This window comes from Myotis brandtii, unplaced genomic scaffold (assembly GCF_000412655.1).
Source record: "Myotis brandtii unplaced genomic scaffold, ASM41265v1 scaffold155, whole genome shotgun sequence".
NCBI classification, from domain to species: domain Eukaryota; kingdom Metazoa; phylum Chordata; class Mammalia; order Chiroptera; family Vespertilionidae; genus Myotis; species Myotis brandtii.
Window position 1 is genome coordinate 2472893 of NW_005355621.1, and position 21040 is coordinate 2493932.

The 21040-nt window shown below is 37.8% G+C and overlaps 1 protein-coding gene across 1 annotated transcript in view; it reads left to right on the forward strand.

Moving 5' to 3' along the window:
* Window positions 1–21040, forward strand: part of SLC41A2 (solute carrier family 41 (magnesium transporter), member 2) — a 66143-nt gene that overhangs the window by 36686 nt on the left and 8417 nt on the right. Inside the window, exons 7-10 of the mRNA XM_005861669.2 lie at window positions 4992–5139; window positions 9375–9454; window positions 10728–10859; window positions 11811–11959. Of these exons, the coding sequence (XP_005861731.1) occupies window positions 4992–5139; window positions 9375–9454; window positions 10728–10859; window positions 11811–11959 (509 nt within the window). The remainder of the gene's footprint in view (window positions 1–4991; window positions 5140–9374; window positions 9455–10727; window positions 10860–11810; window positions 11960–21040) is intronic.

Sequence of the window (21040 nt, forward strand, 5' to 3'; positions counted from 1 at the left end):
TCTGGGGGCTGCCAGCATTCCTTGGCTTATCATCACATCGCTCCATCTCTGCTTCTGTGGTTACATTGCTTTCTCTTCTGTAGTCAAATCGCCTCTGCTTCTCACCTATCAGTACACCTGTGATCGCATTTACGGTTCACCCAAGTAATTCAGGATAACCCCGCCCATTTCAGAATCCTTGACATTGGAAGGATTTTGCTGTATAAAGTAACATTAAAAATTTGGGGTTTATTTTACGGTGCGGATGTCGTTGAGGGCCCTTATGCAGCCTACCACAGTACCCAGAAATTAATACCAAATGTTATTTCGATTAGGAAAATTTAAATAGATATTTTATTTAGGAGGAAGACATTCTTTTAGATTTTGATATCAATGCAGAAGTTCATGGTTAGCTTTTTAAAAAAGTTTTATAGGCGTTTATTTGAGCCAGGTTTTTAAAAATATATATATTTTATTGATTTTTTTTACAGAGAGGAAGGGAGAGGGATAGAGAGTTAGAAACATCGATGAGAGAGAAACATGGATCAGCTTCCTCCTGCACACCTCCTACTGGGGATGTGCCCGCAACCAAGGTATATGCCCTTGACTGGAATCGAACCCGGGACCCTTCAGTCCACAGACCGATGCTCTATCCACTGAGCCAAACCGGTTAGGGCTGAGCCAAGTTTTTGAGGACATGCCCAGAAGCAAGATCTTAAATAATTGAGAAGATGTTCTGGAGATTGGCATTTTGAATTCCTTTTATGCATTTAGAATCAAAGGACAGAAACATAAGGAAGGTACATGAAATCCCTTGGTGGTAGATTAAGGAGGCAGGAGAAAGCAAAGTGGGGAAATCTCTAGAATTGGATAATGGTTGGCTTTTTTTTTTTTTTTAATCCTTACCCGAGGAGTGAGGATATTTTTTTCCATTGATTTATTTTTAGAGAGAGTGGAAGGGAGGGGGCAGGGGAAGACAGGGAAAGAGAGAAGCTTCAAGGTGCAGGCTGACACTCTGACTGAGCAACGCTGGCCAGGGCAATGGTTGGCTTTGAATTGACCCTTTTCTCTTGCTGATTGTGCCATTAGTGGTTTTCTAAAAGTAATTCTTCAATTTTGTGACACCTATAAGACACCAGTATATCCTAAAAAGAGGACTATTTTAGCACTTCCCTTTTTCTATACTTGTAATTTTTCCCTAGCTATCAGAATTGGATTAGAAGTTACCCAAGGAAAAGGAAGGAGAATCCCATGCAATTATACATATGATCTAATTTGATGGGAATGGGTGTGTTAGATTTGTTAGGAAATTGAAATAGAACACATTATAGTAAATCAGTTACTTTTATCATGGTTTTTCCCACTCTTTTTTTTTTTTAGTGTTTAAAAAATTTTTATTTGGAGATAATTTCAAATGTATAAAATAGTTGCAAAAATAAAAAGAGTACAAAAAAGCACCTGTATATTCTGAATCCTGATTCAACTTATTTTAACGTTTTACCCCATTTGCTTTCTCTTTTTTTCTTTTTCTCAATGTTACGTATGTACAAATGTATATACTGTACATTTATCTTTTATGACATTGGCAATTTTGAAAAATATAGTCTCCCCTCCTTTTTTTTTTATAATTGTTGGAATTAAAAAAAAAATAGGTGGCAATTTATTTTTTTATTTTAAGTTGATTTTTAGAGAGAGAGAGGAAGGGAGGAGAAGAGAGAAACAACTGATGTGAGAGCAAAAACATTGATCAACTGCCCCCTGCATACCCACTCCCTGGGATCCAGCCCACAACCTAGGCATGTACCCTGACTGGGAATTGAACCAGCAACCTTTTGGTGCATGAGATGATACTCAACCAACTGAGTCACATTGGCCCGGGCTATTGTTGGAATTTTTTTTAAAATGTGATAATAATTCAGATACCATACAGTTCACCTTTTAAAAGTGTGTAGTTTGGTGGGGTTTTGTACATTCATCAGATTGTGCAGCCTATTGTCTAATTCCAGGACATTTTTATCACCGCAAAAAGAAACCTTTAGCGGTCACTCCCATTGTATCCTTCCCCTATTCCCTGGCACCAGCAATCTACTTTCTGTCTCTATGGATTTGCCTATTTTAGACATTTCAATAAATGGAACCATACAATATGTGGCCTTTAATGTCTGGCTGTTTTTTCAAAGTAGAACGTTTTTAAGGTTCATCTTTGTTGTAGCATGAATCAGTACTGAGTAATATCCCATTGTATGGATTAACATCATTCCATTGTATGAATATAGCGCATTTTGCTTATCATTCCTTCATCATTTGATGGCCATTTGAACTGCTTCTACTTCTTGGCTATTATGAGTAGTGCTGCTATGAACATTCTTGTACACTTTTGCACGACCATATATTTTCAGTTCTCTTGACAAAAAGTGATATGATAACTCTGGTTAAGTTTTTGAGGAACTGCACTCATTATTTTTAGTTTCATTCCCAAAAATTTTTTCTTCTCTTTGAAAATTCAGGGCAGTGATTCAGAGGTTGGGATGGGTGTTTTTTGTTTTTTTTTTCAACTTCAGATGACCTTCCAGATATTTAATGTTGAGAATAACTTAAAAGCCTGGCATGGTGCTCCTCTATTGACCTGAAAATGAAATACTAAGATGATCGGACCTAGCAAAATAGCTCTTTTCAATTGTGTTTAATGGATTTTAATGCTTTTCGTTTCTGTTTAACCCTATAAAGAGATTGTTGGCAACCTTGCTTGTTTTAGGAGGTAAGAATGCTTCCTAATTAGGATGTTTTTTTTTTTTTTATCCTTATCCAGTGGTTTAAAAGGGAGAACTGGGAATCCATTCAATACAGGGTTTTTTTTTTCATTTTTTAAAAATCATAGAGAAAAAAAATGAAACTATATGTAGGGTTAGTCAAAGTCCCTTAAATGGGAGAAAATCTTCCAATGAATTTTGTGGGTATAATTATTTTGAAGATGTGATGGAAGATCACATAAAGCCACAAGAATAAAGTTGTTTGGATATTATTTTAATATCTATAGTAAGGTGTTCTTTCCTGATAGAAAAGAGTTTGAGTTTTTATCTAGTTTGAAATATCTTTAGGCATAGGTGAGAAGTTCTGTAAATATGTTAGGAAGATGAAGAAATACAAAATTCAATGAAAGATAATATGAATAGGGTTGAAGAATTTTGTGAGATGTCAGGAAAATTTAGTAACATTTAACTTAAATCTAAGGCTACAAGGACTATGAGATCAATTGTCTTTAAGTTATAAAGTCTCTCCTATACAAAATAAGTATTAGAGTCACTGAGAAGAATCCAGAATGCCCTGACTGATAATAATCTCTGATAATAATAAAACCTTCATCAGTTAAAATGATATAACCAAAATGTCCTGGAATGATGTCACTGTTTCAAGAAGAGACAGGCAATTTTTTAAACTTAGGGAGATTTAAATATAAAAATATTTGAGAATTCGACTCATGGGTTTAATGGTTTTATGCGAATGAAGCAGTACATATTTTTTTGTGTGTGTGCACTTGTTAACTTAACCCATTGGAGTAACATGTCAGTCTTCTAATTCCATTTTTAAATTCATAATTAAGTAATTGACCTATTTTTGTGGGTTTTATATCGAAATCTTATCAAGTTTGTGTATATATATATTTATATATATGAGTATTTATGAAAATTTAAGACTCACTGTATTTGTACATTTAATTTATTAGCTTTATAAAGATTAGTATAAGTACTTGGACACTTTTATGAGAAGGGTGACATGTCTAACGGAAGTAGGATGTCTCAGTGTATTTAACGAAGCTTGTAAATGCTACCAAATATTATCCCAAACTCTTAAAAGTAATCTTTGGTTGGATGCTTGACATTGTGAATGTAATATTGTTACATGCTCGATTTTTTTTCTTTGCAAAGTATTGGACTTTGTTCTTGTGGGCTGTTATTTGTGGATTAGCTTGAGCCTCACAAGGCTTGGTTCTGAGTTGGATTGGGGAGAAGCTACCGCATACCTGACACTAGGGCTAGCTTTGCTACCCTTCTTGGGTCTCCTGAATGTTCTCGGTGTTCAGAGAGGCCTCTCCTCTAAAGGGGGGTAGGTCTTGAGTGACAAATCCCCAGTTATTCTTGGCCTAGCCTTGTGGAGTTCACACTAAGGCTTGATGGTCAGTTCTCAAACTCTTTCTCTGATAGCTTCCTTTTTTCCCGTTTTCTATCCTATAAACTCTTAAGCCTCAGTTTGTTATTAAGTAGAAATGACATACATGTCTTATAACATAGAAACCCACACCTGAAACCTGTATGTTTATGTTGACCAATGTCACCCCAATAAATTTAATAGAAAAAAAAGAATGACAGTGTTCTCCTCATACTTGTGAGGGCAATTAAACGAGTCGATGAATATAAAGCATTTCCCACAATGCTTGGTTAATAGTAGGAGCCAAATAAATGTTGGCTTTTTTACTCTTGTTGTTTTAATTATTATTTTATTATCATTATTGCTGTTCCCATCCTATTATTATTGCTCTTCCCATCCTATTATTGCTAGGTCACATAGGTATTTCAATAAATGTTTGCTGAATTAATGTATTAGTTTTCAGTTACATTAATATTTTTATCTTATCTACAGTTTTATTTATTTTAAATATATTTTTATTGATTTCAGAGAGAAGAATGTAGAGGGAGAGAAAGAGAGAGAGAAATATCAATGATGAGAGAATCATTGATCAGCTGCCTCTTGCATGCCCCACACTGGGGATTGAGCCTGCTACTCAGGCATGTACCCTGACCGGGAATCGAACCGTGACCTCCTACTTCATAGGTGGATGCTCGATCACTGAGCCATTTGGGCTGGGCACCTTATCTACAGTTTTAAAGTTGTTTGAAATTTGTAGAAAATAAATAGCCTGTGAATATGTTTGATAACATGTCTTCTGGTAAATTTTTAATATTCGCTACATGGTTAGAACAGATACTGAAATGCTGTCTCTTTTTCAATTTTAGAGAATTATTACTACATTTCTCCGTTGGTTGGTGTCTTTTTCTTGGCTCTAACTCCTATCTGGATTATAGTAGCAGCCAAACATCCAGCCACCAGGACAGTGCTCTACTCGGGCTGGGAGCCTGTCATAACAGCTATGGTTATAAGTAGGTTAGTATTAAATGTGTGTGTGTGTGTGTGTGCGCGCAGTCTATGTGCCTGTATCTATGTGTACATTAAAACAAATTGATTGCCTGTTTTATTTCTTGGGTCAATTATATTATGTATATTGGGTCAGTTCTTTATTATCCAAAGTGATAATGGATATATGTGATAGAAATTACAGAAATCAGTAGATATAGAGAACCTCATTTGGCTACCAGTTGTAAACTTCTCTCCAACCAAATCTTTACCAGATTGATGAGTGAAATTTAGTGGTGTTTGTCTTTGTGTGTGTGTGTATGTGTGGGTGTGTTTTTTTGTGTGTGTGTTGTAACCTGACAAGAACATTACTTGTTTTTCATAGTAAATTGCTCAGATAGGTATAGAAAGCCTTAGAAATGTGTATGCCATTCAACTATTTCCACCTCTAGGCCTCTGACAGGACTTAAGGATATAATTAAGGGTATATGCAACAGATTTAGTTCCAAGGACCCTAATCACCATGGAATTTTTAACGAAAGAAAGAGAGAATACCTTAGAGGCCTAGCAGTCAGATATTGATCAAATGAAGTGTGATGCAGTCACAAAAAGGAGTATCAGTCAGCCATTAAAAATAGCATTGTTATAAGTCTTTGACGAGGAAAGGTGTTCATTATACCCTTGGTGAAAAGAGTAAGCTAGAAATGAGTATCAATTTCCTGTTAAACATGGTAGATTGACGTGCTTATCTTCCTTCCTAAAACTACCAAAATGACAATAAAAAGATAAAAAGCTATGAAACTACAAAGAGAAGGAGAACAGAGAGGACAGCAAATGAGAAATTAGTAAGATAGGAATCAGGTGGATAGTTGTTAACAGAACCAAAAAAGCTAAAACCCAGCCGCCAGCAGGGGGAGCACCCAGAAGCAGTGCCCGGATCTGAGCCTCAGGAACCCAGACAGGTGGAGGCGTTAGGGCCCTGAGTACTTCCGAAAGCTGAAATGAAGATTGGTGGGCAGTGTGTGTAAGAAGCAATTAGGTCCTAACAGCCCTTCTCTAGCCTGACCACCCAGGTAACTGGCCCCCCCCACCTTAGCAGAAGATAGGAATTCACTTTGGAGAGACTAAATGGGAGAGGCTCCAGATTCAGAAGCACCAGCTGGCCGTCAGGCTTACAGCTCCAGGCAAGAAATCAGATCCTGTCTTTCTGGGGGAGGTCTTCAGCTCAACAGAAAACCTGCATGTATTGACCCTTGCAGGTCTTTTAGTGAAGGAGCTGCATGCCCACCTGACCGTTGTGCAGTGAGGCCCACCAGCTGACCAGCTCTGCCCAGGCACACAGAGCTCCAAGTGTGCTTTCCCTTGTGCCCTATAAGGAGGGGTAGCCCTTCATCAGACATTTGATTAAGACTTCTAACATGAAAGACGGAGACAAAAAAATGGTCCTCAAAGAAAGTCTAGCAGCGGTTCTCAACCTGTGGGTTGCGACCATCGGAAAACACATATAGCATATCAGATATTTACATTACGAGTCATAACAGTAGCAAAATTACAGTTATGAAGTAGCAACGAAAATAATTTTATGGTTGGGGGTCACCACAACATGAGGAACTGTATTTAAGGGTCGCGGCATTAGGAAGGTTGAGAACCACTGGGAGAGAGTTGAAAAACCTCAAAAATCTATCTCCGATGTCCTCAGAGAAATGAGAAGCGGCGGCATCCACAATTCTGTAAGAACAGAATGATTTCAGAGGAGGGTTGAAAAAAACAAAACAGGAAGAGCTCTTGGAATTCAGAAATATACAAATAGCAGAAACAAAATCAGTAGAATAGTTAGAAGGTAGAACCATCCTGGAAAGTAGAACAGAGAACAGAGAGGTAGACAATTGGAGGCAAACAATAAGGAGAGGAAATTATCAAAGAAATAACATAAGGAAATTCCCCAGAACGGAAGAACATGGGCTTCCTGATTGAAAGGGGCCACTATTGATTGAAAGGGGCCACTACGGGTCCAGCACCAAGAGTTGGAGTAGGAGGGGCCCACATCAAAGCACGTCATCATAAAATCCCCAAAGCTTCCGGAATGAAAACGAGTTGCATACAAAGGATTGGGAATCAGAATGATGCCCACTAGCAACACCAGAAGCGATTCCTCCAAAATTCTGAGGGATAATGTTTTTTTATATATATATTTTTTATTGATGTTTTTACAGAGAGGAAGGGAGACCCCGAAGCGGGAATCGGAATGATGCCCACTAGCAACACCAGAAGCGATTCCTCAAAATTCTGAGGGATAATGTTTTGAACATAAAATACGGTCTCAGCATCAACCAAACATAAGGACAGACTCACGAAGTTTTCAGACACACAGGATTTCAGTATATTGGTTTCCCATAGGCCCTTTCATATAAACGTTGACAAAAGATAATTTTATCAAAATAAGGAACTAAGAAATAAGACGACATAGAAATGAGGATAGCATGTGGTTTGTTTTTCTGTAATGTAGGTTGTTTTTTTCCGGGGGGATTCAGGCAACAGGATCCTGTGAAATGCTGGGAGTTGGTCACAGTCATAGATTAAGCCTCCTCATGGGGCGATTGAAGGGTAGGTAGGGATGACAGCTGTGCACCAGGCCTAGAGAGCAACTGCCCAGGCTATCGGGAGAACAGTGGGCTTCAGGAGGAATGTCTCTAAGAAGAAAGAAAGTGGAATCGATTGATTACCTGCAGGATGAGCTTGACTGTAATCAGGGGCATTTCATTAACTTCGCTACAAATTTGAGGCTGAATTAGTAATAAACAGCTAAAAAATTTAAGAAAAATATGAGACAAAGCGAACAGTACAAGTGAGGAAATCTAACAAGATGCTGTGTATTTCAGTTGTGAATTATGATCCCATTGTTATAATAAAATAAACTCTAAATGTTTCACCAAAAATGGTAACCAGACTGTCAGGATAGAGAGAGGAAGAGAATTGTGAAGGGACTAAAGTGAGGAGGGAAGAGTGAGATTAAATCCTCCATCTGCCACAGTGGATGCTGTTAGGGAAATGTTTAAAATTATAAGTTAAGAAATAGTAGGGAAAATGTGTTATTTAGAAATACAGAATTAAATGCCAGAAGAAACAGCTAACAAAGTTGAAAAGAATTGGTAGTGGAAGGCAGGATCTGGGGGGTGGGACCAGGGACGATTTTATAAGCTTTGTGGTACTTTCACTTTTTAAATAATGCTCCTGTGTTTGTTTGCTAGAAATAATTTTTTTTTTTATCTTCTCCAGAGGATATTTTTCCATTGATTTTTTGGGAGACGAAAAGAGAGAGGGAAAGACAGAGAAACATCAATGTGAGAGAGACACATCAATTGGTTGCCTCCTGCATGCACCTGACCAGGGCCCGGGCCAGAGAGGAACTTGCAACCTGGGCATGTGCCCTTGACCGGAATTGAACCCAGGACCCTTCAGTCCACAGGCTGACACTCTGTCCACTGAGCCAAACCGGCTAGGGCATGCTAGAAATAAAATTTAATAAAAGTGAAGGAAAATACTTTTACAAGTTGGGTTTTTATTTTTAAACATATACACATTTTAAAATGTCTGGGGAGGGTATTTACTAACATGCTAACAGTATAACTCTGAGTGATGTAACTATGGTTGATTTTTATTTTCTTTTTATTTATATTTTCTATAACAAGTTTTGTTCTCTGGGCAACAAAAATATTTTTAAATGTTTTTCTGCAAGTGTTCATTGTATACGCACTTAAAGTATATACTTTCCTTTTTACAAGTAACTTATCTTGGAGATCAGAAAGAGAGCCCCGAAATGTGGGGCTACAGCTTATATCATGTTTTATTTTCAACATTTGTGATTGACATTGATTTTTACCTTGAATATATTTTATCTATTTTTTAATGTCTAATTATTTTATTTTTAAAAACAATCTCTTCTTTTTAAAAATACGTTCTTATTGATATTTAGAGAGAGAGAGGAAGAGAGAGGAATAGATAGAAACATCGGTGAGAGAGAAACTTCATCAATTGGCTGCCTTCTGCATGTCCCCTATTGGGGATAAAGCCCGCAACCTGGGGACCGGGAATCAAACCTGTGACCTCTTGCTTCCTGGGTTGACACTCAACCACTGAGCGACACCAGCCAGGCTCAGGCTAATTATTTTATTTTTAAAAGTAGAGGTGTTTGTAGATAAAGAACAGCTTCAAATTAGTACATTTCCTTTCCTCTTCCCTAAATTATATGATTTTGTATCTTTCAGCATTGGAGGCCTTATTCTGGACACAACTGTTTCTGATCCAAACTTGGTTGGAATTGTTGTTTACACACCAGTTATTAATGGTAAGGATTAGATCTACTATTTCATAATGATATCAAGGCTTTCTATGCTCTTAAATGCTAAGAGGAATCTTAGGGCTCGGATTTAAGAGGGCTGTCCCATCCCATTCATTCTCTCTCCAACCCCAGGTTGCTGCTCAGAGTGAAAGTGACCTTCCCCTTTTTCAACATGCAGAACACATTTTTGAAAAGAACTGTTTCTTAATCTTATTACTGATATAAGTTTGAGAGTCAGGCATACCTGGCTTTTAAGGGTAGTGAGGCAAAATGCGGTAGTTCAGTTCTGGATATTTGGGTTGTATCTGCTATCTTGTGTTGTTTTACTGCTGCTCCTATCAATTTTCATGGATAAATCAGAGTTAGCTCAGTTTGAGTCAGTTGCTTGAGTCACTTGAGTCCATGAAAATCTGTCATCCCTCTCATTAAATTCAATAAAAATTAAAAGCAAAAGAAAAAAAATCTATCAGTCCTCTGCCGATCCCTTTAAAATCTGCCTTATGTTTTTTCTTATCTATAAAATGGGAATTACAGTACTTAAGTTCACAGGGATTTTTCTATGGATTCTGTTTAATAAGATAATTTTAATCCAGTACTACTGGGTTTTGGTCTGGCTCTCATTAAATTGGATTTGAGTATAGCCCAAGTGAATATAATTTAAAAAGTAATTCTGCCTGGGGAAAACATGTCACAGGATATACTACACATCTAATATAAATTACTTTTATTTATGTATAAGAAAACATTTTATATGAAGATAAGTTCTCCAAAATCCACTTTTATATCTAAAATTTCTACTCTACATTGAAATTTTTATATAGTTTTAGAATGTGCAGAGTATATAAGAAGATAATCTAGATTAAAAGATGACTTTCTTGTTTTTTTTATAGTGCCATATACAAATTTCTTTAGTAACCTGAGAAGAAAAGTATCTAGCCTTATCTTTTGAATAAATCTAGCATACGTTCTCTCTCATTAAGATGATAAACATGATACGTCTTGTTACCTAGTTTTATATCTTGGGATTTTATAGTAACTTTTAAAAAGAACTTATTTTGGTCTGCTTTCAGACCAGACAGTAAATCAGATTTGAAAAAATAATGTTTTTCATAACAATGCTTTTCATGCCTTTGGAAAATCTACCTCCACTTAAATAAATCCGCGTCTCAGAAGAACTTTTTATTTTGTTTCATTGGCCCAGGGTGTGACATAAAGAGGCTTGCAGTTTGTTGAATTGATGCAAGTTGTTTAAAATATACTCTGTTTTCCTGTGTTTCAGGGATTGGTGGTAATTTGGTGGCCATTCAGGCGAGCAGGATTTCTACGTACCTCCACTTGCACAGCATTCCAGGAGAACTGCCCGATGAACGCAAAGGCTGTTACTACCCGTTTAGAACTTTCTTTGGTTCAGGTACGTGCTTGTGGATTTTTACATGTTTTATTTCAGGAACTTCTCCTCTCTGTGAGGATAGGCGGGCAACAGTTGTTGAATACGTATTTTGTGAGTGTTGCACAACTTCGTTATTTCCGAGTGCTAAATAGATCTTAAATAGAATAGATTTTGTTCATTAAATCCCAGTGAGCAAAAATCATTCCTATCAATTCTGCAGTTGTTGAGGAGCTTTGTGTAATTTTTCTCTCTTGTCCCTTTCTCTGGGATATCTTGTTTATGAGTCGGAAAGAGGAACCTCATGGATATGAGCAAACAATGCTAGGTGGTTTAGGGAGACGGGTGGGCTGTCTTTCCTGTAGTGATCTTTTTGGCCTTCTCAATGGAGGCATTCGATCCCAGATAAACGGGATGAGGGGTGATAACCTCAGTTACAAGAAACGTGCATTATTTATGCCAACCAAGCATGTGAGTACCAACAAACTAAAACAACCATTTAAGCCTCACAATTCGTGTCATTTTTTTCTGATGAAAATAAATGTAATTGTGACTTTTGAATGAGGATCAGAGATGCCCAGCTTATGATAACAGTGAGAGAACTCTAAAGGAAATGTAAAATGAAACATTTTAGTACTGTAGGAGCTTTATATTTTTCTTTTGTCTTTCCTCTATTTTTATGTAAAGTCTGACCAGTGTTCTTCATAGCCAATTTTTATCAACCACCTTTTGTTTAATTAACATACTATAACATAGGGAGAATTTCAAAGAAATTTATTTTTAGCAATTGAATTTTATGTGATGCAGTAACTAAAAGGTAATCTCCAAATTTCAATACATTTCTTTTTAGCAGTTGAATTTTATGTGATGCTATGTGGTATCGTAACTAAAAAGTAATCCTCAAATTTCAGTAACTGACCTATTATTAACCAAAATATGATTTTGTTTTAACAACGTTTACATTTTACATTACAGGAGTAAATCATAAGTCTGCTCAAGTTCTGCTGCTTTTAGTGATTCCCGGACATTTAATTTTCCTCTACACGATTCATCTGATGAAGAGTGGTCACACTTCGCTAACTGTAATCTTCGTAGTAGTATTTTTATTTGCTGCTGTGTTACAGGTAAGAGTTAAAACTTCTTTTATGCTCTAATTGATGTAAAAGTGTAACTACATGTAAATCTAAAGGCATGAAATATTTTAACATTTAAAAAATCAACTTACTGCCTTCCTAATGCTTTGATCTTCTTAAAACTAGTAACTCAAGACCTGTTTTAATATGATCTGATCAATAGAACCTTTGGATTTCCTGTTTCCTGGATTCCATGTCTTCCTGTTTTTTATTGTCTTGTTTTATATGAATACATCTTCTAATAGATTTCTGAGAAAGAGTGCATCAGAGTAAATATTTTGAGCCTTTGCATCTTGTAAATTGCCTTTAAATTTTTTTTTTCCTTTTTTGATTTCAGAGAGGAAGGGAGAGAGAGAGAGAGAGAGAGAGAGAGAGAGAGAGAGAGAAACATCAATGACAAGAGAGAATCAATGGTCGGCCGCCTCCTGCATGCCCCACACTGGGGACCGAGCCTGGAACCGGGGCATATGACCTGACTGGGAATCAAACCATGACCTCCTGGTTCATAGGTCAGTGCTCCACCACTGAGCCACTTTTTTTTCTTTTTTCTTTCTGTACATCGATATGTTGACTGGATATAGAATTCTGTTTCTTTTAGGAAACAGAGAAAGGCATAGCTTCCTTTTTTTAAAAAAAATATATATTTTATTGATATTTTACAGAGAGGAAGGGAGAGGGATAGAGAGTTAGGAACATCGATGAGAGAGAAACATCGATCAGCTGCCTCTTGCACACCCCCTAGTGGGGATGTGCCCGCAACCAAGGTACATGCCCTTGACCAGGAATCGAACCTGGGACCCTTCGGCCCGCAGGCCAACGCTCTATCCACTGAGCCAAACCGGTTAGGGCAAGCATAGCTTCCTTGTCTGTTAATTTCTCCCATTACCGTTGAGAAAAACAGCAGATGCCATTCTCATGGCTGATTTCATTGTACAAATCTACTGTTATCTCCCTGGAAGCTGGCAAGATCTTCTCTTTCCCCCCTTTCTCTTAAATTTCATGTTGATGTGCCCTGGTTTGGGTGTATTTGGACTGTTTTGTTGAGCATAGTTCAACCTTTTGTAAAAAATCACATTCTTCTGTTGTAGGAAATTTTTTTTGAAAAGCTTCTTTGGTGATTGTCTCTCTCTTTCTGGAATCTTAATTGCTTCCTGGGACTCTTGCATTAAACTTCTTATCTTTTCTTATTCTCTATTTCTTTATCTTTTTTTCCTTTCTATGGGAGATTTCTGTGCTTTTGTAAATCTTTTCACTGCTGTGTTACTGAAGTTACTTGGAGCGAGTAGAGGTGAATGCATACGCTCAGCTTGCCATCTTTATTTTACATGGAAGGCTATTAATTTTAAAATTGAAGAAAATTGTCTTTATTTTTAAAATGTGTGATCAATATAATACATGTACAGAATTTTAAGATTAAATAATACTAAAGGGTTCTACCTTTCAAGCATTTCTCAGACAGTCACTTTGAAATATTTTAGCTATTTCTTCTGGTAGTTATCTGTATGTTTTAAAGTGATGTGCCTAAATTTCTAGTTTTTTTTTATTAATCTCAGAGATGCCCCATCTTTCCCATATAGTTATATTACAAGTTTTTGTTAAATTAGTAGTCAGTGTTCTCATTATTAGGCCTATTTAAACATTGCTTACTATAGAGCCAGATAATATACTGTGATTATATTTTCTTTTGTGTATTTTTATTTTTCTTGGGATTAATAATCACAGATTTCTTCATTGTATCCTTTTTTTATAAATTGATCTTAATTTTTTCCAACGGTTCCAGCTTTATTTTGGTTTCTTAGTCATGACTTCTTGCTAAGTTCTATAGGATTTGGTACTTCCTATACTGAGAAATCCTAACCCCTCAAGGAATGTATTCAAATAATTCTTTAGAGAGATAACATTTGAATTTGGCCTTTCAGGGGTTTGACACACATGAGTGAAGCTAGAGGATAGGTTTGGGGACACTATTCCAGTAGAAAGAAACTGCGTGATGCTAATGATGCTAATGAAATTAACCAACATTTACAGTGTTTCCAATATGACCAGTGCTCTTAAGTGCTTTACATGTTTTGTTTCAGTTAATTTTCACAAAGATTCTCTGAGATTTCTTCTTTATATGTAAGTCAGTAATTTTCAAAGTGAAACATGTGTGAAATAATGCATTGTGTATGGAAAGAAAAGATTTAAATGTCTATATGTTTTTCCTCATTTGCTTAAAATGCTTGTTTTCTTCTATTTTATGATTATCTTGTAATGAGCATACTATATTGGGGATGTGCCCGCAACCAAGGTACATGCCCTTGACCGGAATCGAACCTGGGACCCTTCAGTCCACAGGCCGACGCTCTATCCACTGAGCCAAACCGGTTTCGGCAAGTCAGTAATTTTCAAAGTGAAGCATGTGTGAAATAATGCATTGTGTATGGAAAGAAAAGATTTAAATGTCTATATGTTTTTCCTCATTTGCTTAAAATGCTTGTTTTCTTCTATTTTATGATTATCTTGTAATGAGCATACTATATTTGCACGGTGTTAAGTATACTCAAAGATTTTATACTGAAAGGGCTACATAATTTAAAACTTTAGAGATTCCTGAGTAAAAGCATAGAGATGAAAAAGCACAGAGCTTATGAAAGAAAGAGAAAGTAACTCATACACAGTAACTCATACATAGGAGAAGGGAATAGATGAGATAAGGTTAAAAGGATAGATTAGGGACAGTGTAGATGGAAAGGCCTTAAATGCCAGGCAAGGGGGACTAGAATCTATTCTTAAGATAACAAGAACGCTTATGACTTAATTGATATTTTAACTTTTCTACAGTTATAGTGCTGGATATTTTATTAGAAGTCACCTGTAAATAATTCATTCACTTATTCATTCAATAAGCCTTCGTTCTAGTAGATGCAGGAATTGGTTTTAAATCCCAGGATGAATAAATTCAGACCCTATCCTCAAGGACTCATAGTCTGGAGGGAAGACCATTATATGAACAAATAATTATAATGAATATAATATCATAATCTCTATATATAAAAGCCTAATATGCAAAGTGTCCCCTCGGGAGTTCGACTGACCGGGAGTTGGATCGCTTGCTATGATGTGCGCTGACCACCAGGGAGCGGTGCGGAACAAAGGAAGGCCCCGCCGGCAGCCAATAGGGACCCTATCCATGCACAAATTTTGTGCACTGGGCCTCTAGTATAATATACTAAACTCTGGGGGCAGTTACATATAACTTGCTGTCAGAGCTTGGAAGAAAAAGCAACTAACTACCTGGGGATTAATATTTTTCCACTGTTCAGTAGGAACAAAGTTATTTCAAATGCCTTTTTACTGCTGGCTACCTTTATTGCTTTATATGATATGGTCATTTATTATAATTTATGTTCTCCTCAATCCCCTGGTACATATTCAGAGGCTATTCATTGGTCTGTTGATAAACATGCCATTTTTAGAACGTGTTTCTATTTATAACTCTACCTCTTTGCCTCATGGATTGATTTGACATTTGTTTCTTGTTCTTATGTGTCTGTCTCACCCATTCTAGAGAAAGGCTCTTTGTTTTACTCATTTTTTACATCTCCAGCATCTAGCCCCATTGCTATTGCTCAGTGAGTGTTCATTAAACTGAATGACTGTATCTTGTCAGCTCTGTCTCTTCCTTCAGTAGGAGGAAAAAAAACTTACATCTACATTTAGGTCCCAGATATTCCAGAAAAAAAAAATACAAAAACACCACACACACACACAAACACACACACACACACACAGAGAGAGAGAGAGAGAGAGAGAGAGAGAGAGAGAGAGAGAGAGAAATGTAAATTTTCTCCTCCTTGCTTTCAGTAAACACCAGTTTCCTCTCTTACACTGATATAGGTATTTAAAATAAAAGGCAATGAACATAAAACCTCACAAGTTTTATCAATGTTCAGTCAAAATTGTAAGGATTTGCTGAAATGTTTAAAGATGAAATGACTTGATATCTAGGGGTATGGATAAAGCAGAATTGGTCATGAGTTGATAATTGATGAAACTGAGTGGTGGTAATGAGCTTGCCATGGGATTTGTACTATTCTGTCTATTTTTGTGTATGTTTGAATTTCTTTATAAAAGGAACTTTAGTATAGGAGCTCTTCAGAGTATATGAGTTTTCTAATTTTGGTCCTATGGCTAGTTCTTCTGTCAAGTGAAAAGTAGAAAGTCCATTTCAGTTTGAAATTGTTTGGGACTTGGAATGGTTTAGTTTGTGTCTTATTTACACACTAGAGGCCTGGTGCAAAAAAATTGGTGCACTCGGGGGGGTCCCTCAGCCCGGCCTGTGCCCTCTCGCAGTCTGGGATCCCTTGGGGAATGTCTACCTGCTGGCTTAGGCCCGCTCCCTGGGGGATCAGGCCTAAACTGGCAGTCAGACATCCCTCTGGCAGCCCGGGGGCCCTTGGGGGATGTCCACTTGCCAGCGGGGAGCAGGCCTAAGCTGCAGTTGGACATCCTTAGCGCTGCTGAGGAGGCAGGAGAGGCTCCCACCACCACCACTGTACTGGCAGCCATCAGCCTGGCTTGTGGCTGAAAAGAGCTCCCCCTGTGGGAGGGCACTGACCCCCAGGGGAAAGCTCCTGCATTGAGCGTCTGCCCCCTGGTGGTCAGTGTGTGTCATAGTGACCAGTCATTCCCAGTTGTTCTGCTGTTAGGGTCAATTTGCATATTACCCTTTTATTATATAGGATGGACTCCATGTCCCAAATTATGTTGTTCAGGTATTTATTATGGGTCTTGCAATTAAAAGGAACCTAACAAATGTGCCTTTGTTTTGTGATGTTAAGGCCATTGAACCATGGATGTAGATGGGATGGATTGTTGTCTTCCTCATGTTCTTGCCCAGTGCCCAAGAGCAATTGGAGTAGTTGAAATATGTTAAGGCCAGAGTAATGTGTGAACGGCATTCCTGATCAATCACATTACATGTTGAGTTACTTTTTCTTTTTTCTTTTTTTAAATATATTTTATTGATTTTTTACAGAGAGGAAGGGAGAGGGATAGAGAGTTAGGAACATCGATGAAAGGCCATTGAACCATGGATGTAGATGGGATGGATTGTTGTCTTCCTCATGTTCTTGCCCAGTGCCCAAGAGCAATCGGAGTAGTTGAAATATGTCAAGGCCAGAGTAATGTGTGAACAGCATTCCTGATGTCAAACCGTCAGGCTTGAGTTACTTTTTCAATAGTAGGGATGGGTTGGCACCAAACTTCACCATCCTGTATTGCCTGTTATACCTTTTGTGTCATCAGTGAGCATTTACTTAGTATGAGGCTGCTAGCTGTGGTTAAGGGTATAATTGTTGACCTTAGAACACAATTTTTCATCTATATCAAATTAGCCCATTGAACCTACAACTTTGATGTGCTAGAACCAGAGTGTACTTTCTTCTACAAACTCAGGGGCACCTGGGTTCTTTCTCTCTACGCAGTGATTTCCTCTGCCTTCACATCTTACTCGATCAGGTGCTCCACTGACTGCTTAAAACCTGCTAGTTTGTGAAATCAAAAGCATAATATGGAATTCCAGGCTGTGACAGACCTTGCTGGGTTTCCTTCTAAGATGCACAGAAGGGAGTATCTTCTTCAGGGTTTTCTGTCTCGAATTCATTCTTGCCTTCTCCCCTACTGTCTTTTTCAAGGATGTAGTACCTTGACTGCATAATAAACCTGAGAAGGGTCAAAGATAACTATCAATCAAATACACAGACTGGCAGTGTTCCTTCCCAAGAAGGAACAGCAGTACATTGTGATTCATTTCCCTATTTTATTTAAAGCCCCTACTTGTTCCCCTTTGTATTAGAAAGCCTTCCTTTGTGAAAAGCAAAAGCATAGAGTGTTAGGGTTTTCTGGGCCAGTGACAGGCTGTGAAAGAATTCACAACTAAAAGAACAGATAGATGCAGAAAGAAAGTTTATTTTTACTTTCCCCGAAGGGAAAGGGCCAGTGCATTGCTAATCAATACAAAAGGCAAAGAACAAAAAAGCTGCTCTTTCTTTCAAAGCCCTGGACAAGGAAAGGAGGGTGATTTTGGGGCTACCGCTGTTGCTAGGTGAAATTGAGCAGACATCTGGGGGATTGTCTTTGTTAGTTCTTTAGGACAGTTCGGGCAGATGTCCTGGGGAGGTGTCTTATCTTTTTACAGTACTTTCCCAAAGTCTATAAAACATTCTTAGAGCAAAATTATGAATTCAAAAGAGGCTTGTTTGAAGAGGAGCCGGGGAGGGAGGAGGGGAGAGAGGGGTAGAGAACTTTCTACTAATTATCCCTGGGTTGTAAACCAGCAATCCTGGGGAGGTGTCTTATCTTTTTACAGTACTTTTCCAAAGTCTATAAAACATTCTTAGAGCAAAAGTTATGAAGAGTTCGTATGTATGTAAAAATGCAGCCTTGAGAGTAGCTTATCTTATCCCTCAGTTTGAACAGAGGGGCTCTTTGAACCAGAGGAGCTAACAATCTTGGTATTTAATTACCAGGTGCTTCTCATAAATTGTGGAAGGCTACAGCAAAGAAAAAGAGAGGCCTTTTTTACATCCTAACATAGAGTTTGGGTCACATACCCTACAAAAGGCCAAAAGATGGAGTATATTGACATTTTTTTCCTGCTAAAAAGTCTAAATGGGAAAAGAACAATGAGACTTTTCTAGCCCTAGATGCCTATTGTATTCCAACAAAGTGTTTAATAAAATTGGTAAACAGTGCAAACCATCTCTAAATGAAATTTTTAGTTGCATATTTTAGCTACTGATGGCTTCCTACAGAAAATTAGGTTACCACAAACTCTACAGAATTCTAGTAGCACCAAGTTCTATGAGCGGCTCGCTGTGAAAGTTTGGTTGTAGAAAACCGTCGCTCCTGGCATATCTGTTATTTTCATGTGGGAGAGACAAAATGTTTCTTTTAAACGGTGGAATGATAACAAATTTTCAATATGTAAAGTTGAGAGTTGTAACTATCACGGTTTCATCAACTATGTAGTACATACAGTCTTCAAGTACTGTGCTCATCACTGTACAGAAGAAATGGGAGACTTTGTCCCAGCCACTTCGGATCCTCTCTTAGCTGTGGGAGATCAGAATTAAATGCATGAAACAGCTAAAAAGAGCCTAAGACTTACCTCCGTAGAGTCTTCTTCCCCTGTCACTTCAGAATCAAACTTGGTGCTTGTGCCTGGCTTTCATTCTTTAGAAGATTTTTTGGGTGAGATTGGAGTATACATTATAGCTGATGAGAAACTTGAACTAATAACGATATATATGAAACTCTTTTTAAAAATTAATTCTTTAATTTATTGTTACTATAGCAAAGAAAAATTCATTTATCATCTTAATAAAACAAACATCCAAGTGTTTTTATACATATATTGCAAAACAATGGATATCTGAATCAATGCTCTTTGGAATTCAAGTCACAGAAACCTGCTGGCACTTGCTTACACAAAAATGGGACTTTATCAAGAAATATAAAACTAGCTGTGGAATTGGAGGGGCAGGAAGACACTCCCGCCTTTCGTGGGGACAGAGGTGGAGATGTAGAAAGCATTGGGCCTCCCCATCATGACTCTTAGGCTCCTTTAAGATGCAGAATCTTCCGTCTTCACTGGCTCCTTTCTCTGTTGTCTGCATTGCACTTCTGGGGCAAAAGTCCCCATCGTTGCATGCCTTTCATTCATGGGGACAGTATCCTGCTTTTCCACGTCCAGTTTCAACTGTGAAAGTTCAGATATGAATGGTCCAATCTGGGCCCCGTAGCCATTCCTAGTCCAGGGGGGTGGGCATTGCCAGGGAGCAGGGTCATGTAGTAAAAATATGGTTACTGGAAACTACTCTTAACAAAATAATAATACTTATACTTTTTTAAAAATATATTTTTTATTGATTTTTTTACAGAGAGGAAGGGAGAGGGATAGAGAGTTAGAAACATCGATGAGAGAGAAACATCGATCAGCTGCCTCCTGCACACCCCCCACTGGGGATGTTGCCCGCAACCAAGGTACATGCCCTTGACCGGAATCGAACCTGGGACCCTTCAGTCCGCAGGCCAATGCTCTATCCACTGAGCCAAACTGGTTAGGGCAATACTTATACTTTTTATTAATATCGTTTTAAAAACAGATGCCTCCTCAAATTTTATCACTAAGCAATACTTGTTGAATTTTATGCTTACGTGTCAATTGCACCATCTCATCTCTCCCAAAAGGTTTGTACTCTCAAGAAAAATTGTTCTCAGCAAACCCCAAGCCCACTTTAAACGAGAACATGAATGCCCTGCGTAATGAAATAGGGTCTTGGTTAATACGGATTAATGAATTTCTGAGAAGTGTTTCTGTTTTCCAAATAACAGTTCATGGTCGTTTTAAAACATGTGGTTTGTAATATGAACGTGGCCACAATACAAGCAGTGCAAATTAAGAGCAAACATCTTCCATTTCTCCTCTAGCAGAACATGCTTGGGGCAGAAATATGGTCTACATACTCGCGAAAAGAAGCATTGACAAACGTGTAATTGAAAAATAAGTTAAATAACAGGCATGGACAACCTCTTCTGAAGTCACAGTCACATGGTTCTGTGTAATTATTTTAATTATGGAAACATAAAAATTAATGTTTCCACAGGAGACAAATCTCTGTAAGCCAGACTATCTGTCATCACATGCAGAGGAAAGAAGAGGGAAAATAAGACCCCAGTGTGCAGAGCATTGGCGAAAGATCAGAGCTCTCTTGCGTGAGGCCGGAGCTTGCATTTCTGCTCTGTTACTTATTTTGTGTCCTTAGTTAAGTTTCATAACCTCTCTGGCCTCAGAGGATAAGCTAATGTGTATAAAGTACTTGGTAGAGTTCCTGGAACATAATAAGTTTCCAATAATGGCGGGAGCTGCAGTTAATCCTCATTATTGTCCTCGGCATTATTATTCTCTCCCTCATTATTGGGGCAGGTTATTCAGTGCCCTGAGGCTTTTTGTCTCCACACCACCCACCCTCCCTGGGCCCTGTCTGTGCTCTCCGACTGTGCAGCACTCTTCTTGCTCTTGTGATG